Consider the following 11,821-nt stretch of genomic DNA (forward strand, 5'->3'; position numbering starts at 1 on the left):
CCAGTGGAAGCATCTCATTTGCTCATAGTCCCCAATTGACTCAGCAATCTGTCAGCCTATTATGAATTCAATTACCCTCTGCTTTATGGTTTATATTGCGAACTTGTATAAATCAAAATGGCATGTGTTGATAAGCCTCTCATGGCATCTTGCAGTACTTCTTAAAATTTTTGTATGATAAATAAGAACTCTCTTTGGCAATTCTATTTGTAGGTTTTTGGGCTCTGAAATTAATTTGCAGTGTCTCAGATTTGTTTTGCTTATGTCTGTTCAGTTTAGCAAATGCATAAAACTGCTGCCAAGGCGCTGGGGAAGGTTTTCTGCAGAATCAGTAAGAATATTTTACAGCTGGGCCAGACTTTTTTTTCCCCTAAATGAGTATTTTAAGTGTTGCCTTATTCTGAGTATTGTTTCTTATCAGCTGTCAGGTGAATTTTTTATCTCTTCCACTCTTTGTGTTTTGTTTTTCTCGTAGATCTGAGAATTGTACTTCCCCAAACCAAAGCTGCTGTAGCTTAGCTGTGACAGTACCAGCCTGTCAGAGCCCTGCATGCCTATCCATGCACGCCTAAAGGTTTAGCTGCTTGTGTTGAAGATGCGCTCGGGCTGAGGCTCAGGCTGGAGCTTGCTGCAAGTGTGAGGCACAGGCACAGCTGCGATGTAGCTCGAGCTGGGGTCAAGGGTGAGGGCCTGAGCATAAATTACCTCCCAAGGAAGAAGGGTAGGCTCCTTTCAGCTCTTATCATAATTCGGCTGTTTTCCTAGTGGTCTGATCCAAGGCTACGCAGATGTACCACGGCAAACCTGGCCTTGAGCACTGGCAGCCAAGCCCCTGGGAAGGAGTGGGTGTGCTCAGCGTCAGACAGCCCTTTTATGGGCTCTGGGCATTTCCATTTGGTTAAAAATAACAACCTACTTCATTAGTGTCAGACTAATGAATTTCAGATTGCTCCACAGCTAGGTTTTTTACTGTCCAAGATGATTGATACTAGTTCAATTACATAATTAGTTAATGAGAAGTTTATAGAAATTTGGAAATTTTCAATCTGAGACCATTTGTTTTAGCATTAGTTACTGATGTGGTCTTGAACTCCTAACGGGGTGGTTACAGACCTGCAGGTATAGTGAACGTTATAGAGAGAAAACATCAACTTGAATAATTGTTCATGAACAAATGCTGATGAACACATGAAAGTTGTGATGAAGATTGCAAGGATGATACTTGAAGACAGTCTGGTGGAAGATTTTTCTTTGGGAACTGTGCTTATTTGACAGAAAGAAAGGACATAACTCACTTTTTCAGCAACCAGATCGCATTCTTTTGCATTTCTTTTTGGTAGTGTAGGATAGGCTATTAGCCAAAAGGGGGGTGGTGGTGTTGATGGTACTTTTTCCTGCTGCTTCGGCTGGGAACCATTTCTTTTATTTGTTTTCTCTCCATTTGCTTCTCACCGCCTGCTCCATCCTTTAAAAAGGTTTTTCAATTGTACGTTCTGTTTTGTCGTTTTGTTTTTTTTTTTTCTTTTTACGGTGATCCTCTGCTCCAGCACTCATCTCACCAGCAGTATCTCGCCATAGGGCTGTAAAGCCAATGGTATGTATCCAACCTCAGGCATCCTGTGTTCTTTAAATCTACCAAATGGTTCATCGGTGCTCTTGCCCATGTTCAGGCACAGCTGGATGCAGAGCAAGTGGGGAAGGCTGCAGTGGGGAAGGCAGATGGGAGGGAGGGCAAGGGATGAATTATGTGAGCCTGCATCACAGCCAGTGTGCTGCTTTTTATGTTGGGATGGGGCAACTAACTTGATTAGTGTGTGTTTTCATAAAGGCATGTACTGTTTTACTAGTGCCTCATTATCAGAAGAAAAATACTGTATTTGGTAAATTCTTCAGGGTATTCAAATGCCTCTGTTACTTCTGCATCTTGGTGAAATGAAAAGTATTATTTATTTTGTATGCTGCTTTTTTTTCCCACTGGACCTATTTATCCATTCCATATTTGCATGTACACAAGTATGGTGAAGGTATGACTTTGTCTTGTGACTGGTGAACTGCTGTAAATATGGTGATGTTTCAGGAGTGAAACTTTGTATTTGTGGCTTCTTGATAAAGCATTGACAAAGCCCTATTTGCAGTATGAAAAGTATGTATGTCTCTAACTTGTGTGCTCTGTCAAAGTCCATCTTCTAAGTGCGGCCTTTCTGGTGAAACAGTTATGCCAATACCTGTAAAGCTAAAACTCATTCCACATTAACGTCATCTTTTCATAATTTCAGAATATGTATGGAGCAGGTCATACACCGTGCTAATTATATACAGTAAAATAGTGATTGTGTGATCCTGTGCCAATTGCTGTTCATATTTGCAGCACCACAGAAAAAGTATTTTTGATTTTTTTTTTTATTATTTTTACTACTTACCATTGGACAATTTGTCACATCTGATTACTTCTGTTTACAATTCTCTTGACTAAGTCCCTTAGCTCAAGGCAATGTTTCGTTTTAAAAAAACAAACCAACCACAAACCAGACCACACTGGTAGCACACTAAAACAGAAAAGCGTCTTCAGCTTCTGTCCAGGCTTCATCTAGAGTAGCAGCACAAAGATTCCAGGAAACTAGTTGTAAGCAGCCAAGTGGGAATTTTTCCAGAACTGGGAGGAAATTTCTAGGTGAGAAAAAGCTGACATTATGTTCCATAGACCTGTGCTTGGGGATTTAGCTGCAGTGCCACTGTGTCCAGAGACTCCTAGTTCAGTGGGATGACTTCTGGGTGCTTTACAGGCTGTTTTGCAGTACAGGTAGATGTAGACATGACTCCCTCTGCTACCAGTGTGGTAACAGCTCTTTTCATGGCTTTTCATTTTGGCTGTCTTTTCATTCATATGCCTGTTTGTCCTATTTTTCTAAGTAGCAACTAGTATGGGCTGTGTTCATTCAAGAGATTGTGCCCAAAGCTTGTGAATTTATTTCTACAAGTGAATATGCTCACAGTATTATTATTATTTTTAACAAACACTTCTTTAAAGTCTTACTTGAAATTACTTCTGTTGCTGTGCTACCACTACTGTTGTGTTTTGAAGCCTTGAACTGTCAAGGAATTATGAGGTATTTTTATTCTGTGACATTTTAAATTATTCTTTCCATAGGGGAAGCCTGTGGGAACGCCAGATGCTGGTGCCTATTTCCGTGTGCTAGCAGAGCATGAGGTAGCTGCCTTCTTTACTTCACCAAGCGCAATTAGAGCAATCCGTCAGCAGGACCCTGAGGCAGCCTTGGGAAAGCAGTACTCTCTGAAAAGGTAAACTAAGGATACACTGGAAACAGTTTCTTACAGAAATGGGCTGGATGAACTAAGAATAGCAGAGTGTCTGGGACTTTGCCCACCTCTGTATAGCAGAATTTAAGTGTGTTCTTGACAATTTGGGTGTTTGTCTATTTGCTTGTAATTTTATATTGATATTTTGGAGGAGGTGAAAGCTGTTAAAAAGATTACAATTCTAAGGTTAAGAGCTCTTACTGAGTTAGGATTATTCGCTCAACCTCAGTTTTACTCCACTGTGCTTATACCCTGTAATACTGTCTTGGATTACATGATCCTGTACTGTCTTCCCACATGACCTCTCATTTCATTGAGTGCGCAGAATCTTTAGTGTTCATCATCAGCTAGTCAATGTTTTGTTTCTCTCCCCATAACTTAGTTACTGTTTATGGTTATGTGCTCCAAAGACTGAGCTATTTGCTATCTTGTACTGGTTTTAGGGTGTCCATCACTATACTATCTCAGCATGCTTCAAAATCATGACTGAGTTCATCCTCACAAATCCCCTGTGAGATGAGAGAGTGGTATTATCTGTATTTTGCAGATGGGAAGCTGAGTTACAGAGAGATTAAGGTCAAAGTCGTCTATTAGTTTTGAATATCCAGTCTGAGCTGCTGAACGACCACTGTTTCAGAGTTCTTACCATTACATGGTTCAAGTGTGTTATTAGCATTATATTAATAAAATGCCTCTCACGCTGACTTGCATCTGTGAGTGTTTAGTACTTCTACAGACCAAGTTTCTGTATCCTATGGCAGACATTCTGAAAATTAAAAATACATGGGTTTGGACTACATCTAGTCTTGAAGTTGAGTAATTTACTCAGCATCAAACAAGGACTCCGTCAGACTGTATAGGCGGTATTCAGTCATAAGAACATCTTTTATCACACTTGTCCAATGAGAAGGGGAAGATGCAAAGCCATGTAACTTCATCAGACCTCTATATTCTTAATTGCTCAGGGAAGTTTTATTTATTAGTAAGCTGAATTTATTCCTGAGGTATTCATTACAAGTTCGTCATTATTTTCTTCCATCTGTTTTGAGTGCTATCATCAATTCTTACCACTCCTAGAAATAGGAAACAAGCTCATTTGAGACCCTAATGCACCATTCTTCTATGTTGTTTATTGACAAGAAAGTGATTCAGATGCTAGAAAATTTAATTGCTGTTCCTCAGCATTTTTTGAGCAATGAGTAAAATGACTTTAATCTGCCTTTAGAGCATTCATTTAATGGAAAATCTGCTAACCTGCTCTGTAAGCTGTCACATTTTCTGGCCAAATGAGAATTCCAGATAAGTCTCCTTGCTATATCAGTTGCCCCAGATATAAAGAGGTATTTCATCATTCCTATTCAGTGCATAGTTAATGAGCTTCTCCATTTGTCTGCAGGTTTAGTTGTCTCATAATTCACTCAGCTTTGCGCCATGTCATTCACTGGTATGTGACTTCTCTTTAATAAACTGTCTAGCACAGCATTTAGTATATAGTAGGTGTAGTTGTTAAGAAATGGAGTCCAACAGGTGATTTAAATTTCCATTCTAGGAAAATCCTGGGGTTTGGGTGTTAGTTACTTGGATGGACTTTTCTATCCAAGGTCAAGTGAGTTCTGTCTGTTTCAGATTGAAGTCGGTCTTTTAGTTAATTTACTTAATCTGTGATGCTTTTTTCTCTGTTACATGGTGCAGAATCTTTGAAATGAGATGTCTTTCTGTTACTTGGGCCAGACGTATGCTTACTTACTCTAGACTCTAAACCACATGTCCAGGAATGCAGTCCTGAAAGTGGTACATTTCATTCCTGGAAAATTCTACTGAAAAACTGATAAAGGTTAATGTCACTTTTAAAAAATTCTGTTACAAAAGACAATTACTGATAAAGTACAGAGTTGGTAGGCAAAGCCATCTTCCAGTATACAAGAGTACTTGATTTACAGAAGTTGAATTATAAGCAGACTTATGTTCTTTTGAAATGACATAAGTTAAATAGACTTCTGTTAAGAGCTGATGTGGGTGGCATCACTGGCTTCTGCACAAAATTATTTGTGAGGTTTCCAAAGGTTCTATTGTGTATGCTTCAAATTCCTTGTTGGCTATTGGAGTCAAATAATGAGATTTGTTTCCCTTTGACACAAAACATCACCTGTGTCTTAAGTAAAACAGATGTTCCCTTTATAGTACTCTAGGAGAAAAACTCTTGCTAGAGGATGTAAAGACCCAGCTTTTAATAATACACGGTGCTGCTAAGCAGTCTGTCTGATCTTATTGCTGCCTGTTGTGCTTGAAAAACAACTAACATTCAAATTCTGCAACCCTCATGTACCCGAGCATATTCTGTTCAGATTTTGGTATCTGTTCACATCTTCATGAGGTAACTCCATAACACCAAGCCATTAGCTCTTCCCATATTTGGAATCACGCTTCATCTTTTAATTGACATAATTGTTATATGAACTGGTTAGGTCTGATTTCCAAGTGATTGGCAACTGACAGTTTTGCATGAAATGGGGCAACAACTCAGCAGATTGTGGCTTTTTTGGTTTTTGGTCAATTGTGTATATTCTGCCATTTTATGTCAAGAGAATCTATAGATTCTAGGTTGTTCATCTGATACCAGGTATTAATACACTTGCTTTAGAAAGAAATATGAGACTGCATAAAAACCTGTGCAGAAATAATACAATAAAGTAGATTAGAAACTCCCGTTTTCTGTCTCATAACACAGGAACAAGAGGATGTGAAATTAAAGTAGCAAATTTGCAAAATTGTTAGATCAAAATACTTTCTCATATAATTGATGTCTCACACGTGCTGCTAGAGGATATGTGATTAAGACGCAGAATGTAGGACAATTGAAGTACATTGTGCAGTCTTCCTGCTACCCCCTGCTCTGGCCATTCCTGTTGGAGGTCTGAGATGTGTTTGTGAAGAGCCTTTGTGGAGCTCCCTTTCACCCACACTGTGAGAAGATGAGCTGCAGTTGTGTTCTGCATCTCTCTTGACTGTCACCCACACCTCCTGTGCTCAGATTCTCATGACCAAGGTGAAATCTGTTCGAGGAAAACACACACACAGGTCAATGGAGAAAAATCAGGAGACCTGAAAATATTACTTCTTTATTTTACATGTTTAAGTGTCTGCAGTCTCCAGGTGCATAAAGAATTAGTAAGTTTCCAGTTTGTGTTAACAAGTGCAAATGAACCTTCCTCAATGTCTTTTCAGGAAAAAAGCTTATTTAACGTGATGCAGATAGAGGTTTTCTTTGCCAGAGAAAGCTGGTGTATGTGTTCCAGAACAAAAAACACTTCTGTGATCTTTTAATTTGGAAAAGTGCAGCTCAGATTATTACCCATGTGAAAACTCCTGCTTTTGGGAAGTGGTTTGGAGATGCAGTTTCTTTTGTGCTTGGAGTGACACCAAAATGTACATGCTGTATTGAACAATTTGGATTGCATCAAGGCCATTAGGGACTTTGATCTGTCCCATGTGTCAGGTGACACTTCAAGTCCACTCTGCTGGACTCTTGAATAGCACCAAAAGCTTGATTGCACTGAATTTTATGTTAGGAATGTAGGTTTTCAGAACAACAGCTTAGCACATACTTATTTAAGAGAGGTTTTAAGATCTTTCTTCCCCATTAACTGCATTGCAGAGATAGATGATTGCAGTAATAGCTGCACTGACATGCTTTGAAGTTTTAAGTGGATGGTTAAAAAGTTGTTCATAGTGGGACATTTCATAACCATTGCCACCTCTTTCTTGCCATGCTGTTTGATAGGAGAAAATAAGTCCATAGTTCTTAGGCTTTGTTAGACTTGCGACACTGATATTCTTTTTGATGGTTTTGTGCTATAAATTTGCCAAAGAGCTAATCCCTGTCCTTCTTGCAACATAAGGTTGCTCTTGAGCCTGCAGATTATGCAATATGATTACTAAAGCTGGCAATTCAGGAGAGAGGGATTCTGCTTTTGGCTCAGGTGGTGACATGTCTTAACTTTTCATCATGTTTTAACTTGGGCCGGTAATCAAGCACCACACAGCTGCTCACTCACTGCCCCCTCACCCAGAGGGGTGGGGAGGAGAATTGGAAAAGAATGTAAAATTTGAGGGTTGAAATAAGAACAGTTTAATAATTGAAATAAAATAAAAATGAAAGAACAACAGTAATAACAATAACAGTTATAATGAAAAGGAGGGAGAAGGGGTAGGAATGAAATCCAAAGGGAAGGGAGGAAAGAAAAGTGATGCACAACACAGCTGCTCACCACCCTCTGACCGATGCCCAGCCAGTCCCCAAGCAGTGATCCACAAGCAATGATCCACAGGCTCCGGATATCACACTTATATACTCTGCGTAACATCCCATGGTGTGGAATATCCCTTTGGCCAGTTTGGGTCACCTGTCCTGGCTGTGCCCCCTCCCAGTTCCCCGTGCCCCTCCAGCCCTCTCGCTGGCAGGGACCAAGAAACTGAAAAGTCCTTGACTCAGTGTAAACATCAACCAGCAGCAACCAAAGCCATCAGTGTGCCATCAACGTTGTTCTCACACCAAATCCCAAACACAGCTGGGCACCAGCTACTAGGAAGAAAATTAACTCTATCCCAGCCAAGACCAGGACACTTTTTCAAGTCTTTTATGTTCTTGGTGTTTTAATAGCCCTATTTTTAAAACAAGGATGCTTAACACTATTTTTCTGCAGTTGATACAATGAATTAATAAATTGAATTGTTACATCATAGCTGAAATGTTGTGTTTAACATCCCTAACTGCAGAACATTCCATGTAATGTAAATTGCTCAGTCCTTAACAGGAGCGCCCTGCATGTGAATGTGAGTCTTAAAAAACTTTTAAAAAAAAAAAAAATACTTGTGGGTTTTACTTACACAGTATTTCATTCTCTTCTATCATAAACTTTTATCTGTTTTATCTTCCAGTTAGCTATCAACTATAATTACCAGCAATAGCTTGTGCTTTACAATAAAAAACATTCAGGTGCAAGATAGTGATTGGGGTCACACTCATAATTATTATCTGCTAACGTGGGACGTGTTCAGAAAGCAGTTTACCAAAATGATGTTGTTTATTTGAGTGCAGAAAACTATGCTTATTTGATGTGAAAGGTGCTTATACATTTGAATCCCTGCCTTCTATTCCAAGAAAGAAGACACTCCAAGTCATCTTGGGGTGTCAGAAAGGAGGATTGGCTGTAACGCTGTCCTGAAATTGAGGAAGTTGAATTCTTTCTTCTGCATGTTCAGGTTCAACATGGTAACATTTTTCAAGATCTTCTGACTTTCATAAGTTTGTAACTAGTTGTGCAGTGAATTGATGTTCATATATCAGAGTTGTTATTATGGCTACCACTACGATTGTTACTTCTGCTTAGTTAACAGGTAAGACTGTTCTCAGGTTGTAATATTTAGCTGGTGCAGGGGTCGCTACCTTGGTAATTAGGATTCCCAGTCATGATTTAATCCTGGCTGGCAACCAAGCACCATGCAGCCACTCGCTCACTGCCTCAGCACGCAGAAGGATGGGGAGGAGAATTAGAAAGGAATGTAAAACTCAAGGGTTGAAATAAGAACAATTCAATAGGTAAAGCAAAAGCCATGCGCACAAGCAATCTTTTGCTTGTGGAAGTTTATTTTCCTTTATTCTAATTCTGGATTTGTAAATGGATCTAAGAGATGTAAACTTACCAAATTTTTTATGTCTAGGCCAAGCATCGCTGTGAAAAAAACTCTGTTCAATTTTAGGGCACGTGGTTTATTGCACTTTGTGATGCTTCATCCCATGTTTTACTTATATTGTCTTCAGATGTAGCTTTACTCTGCACATTTTCTTGTCTTGCATCTACACAGCAAGCAGGTCACTGGTCCTTACACTGAGAGAGGCTGCCTTTTATGCCGATGCGATATACCTATCCTCTGGAGAGGAACAGGGGGTGAATATTCAAATTATGTTTTTTGGTTTGGGCAGCCTTGTTGTGGGATGTCTATGGTCTCTAGATAAGAGGTCAATATCTAGGTTCCCTCTTAGAGGTATTCCCAGTTCTGTGGTCAGACAGGCTGGTCTGTACATTTCTCTTTCTCATTTCTGACACCCTTGAGTTACTTGCTCTGATTTTTCTCATAATTTCCTAAATTGCTTTCTGAATTTTATCTACATGGAAAGATGAATCTCATAGTTTTCTTTCTAAATTACAGGCCTCTGAAGTGAAGTCTGTTTCATGCCCACCATGTCTAAGAATTAATTTCTTTTTTGGTGGCCACAAGTCTACAAGTTTTACAAAATCATTGCAGTTTGTGTCCATTGCTGAAGGACAAGAATCAAGCCCTTTGTTCGGCAGTTGTCTTCATTCACAGTGGACTGTGTGAAGACTTGGAAGTGAAATAAGCTGTCACTGACATTGATCTGGCTGTGGTAAAGTGTGCTGCAATCCTTACAAGGGGACATTTTTGAGAAGTATGTTTAATCCTAGGGTCTAATGTTGGGCCATGTGAAGCTCCATTCATATCTTAATTAGATATTCTTTCATCTCAGAAGCCTTGAGGATTAATGCTGTACTTGATAGAGTGTCTCTGCAGTTTCTTTTGGCGTGACAGGCTGTGGAATGTTCAGTCACTTGTAGCGCGAGTATACCTGTACATTTTCACTCTAAGAAAGGATGAGGTTATTTGCTAGTAAACAGAATTCTTCTGATGTGGAGTCTGAATCTGTGTTTGCCTCTTTCCTCTCTTCCCTCAACTCTTTGAAGTTTTAAATTGCATTTCTGTGTAAAATGAAAGTGCTTTGTTGGTGGTATGCTGAGCAGGGGGAATTTGGGAGAGCGGAGGCATCAGCCCACCCTGTGTGGATACTACAGAAGGGAAGCAAGTTCTTTGGTCTGTAGTGACAGGGCATGTATATGGCAGTTCTGCATTCAGAATTCACATCATGCCTCGTGGCAGGATTGCACCTGGTAGTTACAAACAGGTATTGACATGGCTGAAGTGTTTCAGATTGCCACACCAGCCTTCCAGGGAAGGAAGTGCGGTTTTCTATTGTGATTTATCTGTAAAATGAAGTCAGAAATGTTATATCTTAACTTTCCCTCCGGTTTAGATTTTATTTCCCAAATAGATGATTTCTATTCAAAGCCTTGCTTAAATAGGAACATGTTTAAGTGTGCAGCAAAATAAGAATGTCCAAAACTTTCAGACATTCCTGATTTTGGTTTTTTTTTCTGAGGTGCAGGAACATCTCTTCCAAGTTATATTGCAATAACTTAATAGCTGTGTCTATTGCTATTTTTTTAAACAGTAGCTGAACAAAGTCTCTATACTGTGGCTTAGGCATGTGTTTGTTAGTGTTACTCTAGGGCCTTAAATTTTGTTTCATTTTGGTTTTCATGTTGGTTTTGTTATGTAAAAAAGAAACTTTACCCTTTTGAGTTTCTTAAAGGTGAATTGCTCCGTAAGGTTGCCTGTCTTTGTGAACTATAGATGAAGCCTAGAGAGCTAGTTCAGCATAGACATATTTTTTGGATAAGAGCCAAGTAAGATAAGTACCATGCATTGCTTTCAATAGAAATCATGCTGTCACAACAAAGACTGTAAAGCTAGGCATGTACTAATGACAAAGTATTGAATGTAAATCAGCAGTTCATCTGAGTATAGTTGGCTGTTCATTTTCATCTGTATGTCATGAACCTGAATGTTTCTGTTCCGTGTTTCTACCTGAAGAGGATTGCTTATTTTTTAATTGAAGGTGTAGGGGCAAGGTTGTAAATAATTCTTCTCTTTAGTACTCCTTATTAGGTGATGGTGACTGGCCAGTGTCGAGTATCTGTGACTATAGAATGGAACATAATGTTTCAGTTGGAAGGGCCCTACAATAGTCATCTAGTCCAACTACCTGACCAGTTCAGGGCTGACCAAAAAGGTGTGTTAAGGGCATTGTCCAAATGCCTTGTCAGTGTTTAAGGGGCATCGACCACCTCTCTAGCAAGCCTATTCCAGTGTTTGACCATCTTCACACGCGCGCACACGCACACGCGTACACCCACACCCACCCACCCCGGGAAGCTGTAGAGAGCAATGAGGTCACCCCTTGGCCTAATTTTCTCTAAACTAGACAAAGCCAAAGTCCTCAGCTGCTCCACACAGGAGATGCCTTCCAGCCCTTCACCAGCTTTGTTGCCCTCCTCTGGATGCATTCAAGCACCTTCACATCCTTCTTAAATTGTGGGGCCCACAACTGCACACAGCAGTCAAGGTGAGGCCACACCATTTGCAGTTTAACACGGTTTTAAATTGCCTTTTAGGAAGTAATTGCAAAAAATCTGCCATGACGTGAATAAAGTTATAGTGCAAATGTTAGATCAAAACCTTAGCAGCATGCAGTAATGTATGGTAATGTCTAGATTCTGAGTACTGATCGTTTGATTGAAGAAAGCTACCATTCACATAGAAGACCTTATCCTTCTAAACAGGGCGTGAAGTGAATTTGTAATGCTTA

The 11,821-nt window shown here is 39.7% G+C and overlaps 1 protein-coding gene across 5 annotated transcripts in view; it reads left to right on the top strand.

Annotated features, from left to right (window-relative positions):
• Nucleotides 1-11,821, top strand: part of ACSS3 (acyl-CoA synthetase short chain family member 3) — a 99,072-nt gene that overhangs the window by 40,023 nt on the left and 47,228 nt on the right. For all 5 annotated transcript variants that reach the window (XM_055712057.1, XM_055712058.1, XM_055712059.1 and 2 more), the window contains one exon: nt 3,149-3,300. In XM_055712057.1, coding sequence (XP_055568032.1) covers nt 3,149-3,300 — 152 coding nt within the window. The remainder of the gene's footprint in view (nt 1-3,148; nt 3,301-11,821) is intronic.

The sequence above is a fragment of the Falco cherrug genome, chromosome 5, assembly GCF_023634085.1.
Source record: "Falco cherrug isolate bFalChe1 chromosome 5, bFalChe1.pri, whole genome shotgun sequence".
Classification (NCBI taxonomy): domain Eukaryota; kingdom Metazoa; phylum Chordata; class Aves; order Falconiformes; family Falconidae; genus Falco; species Falco cherrug.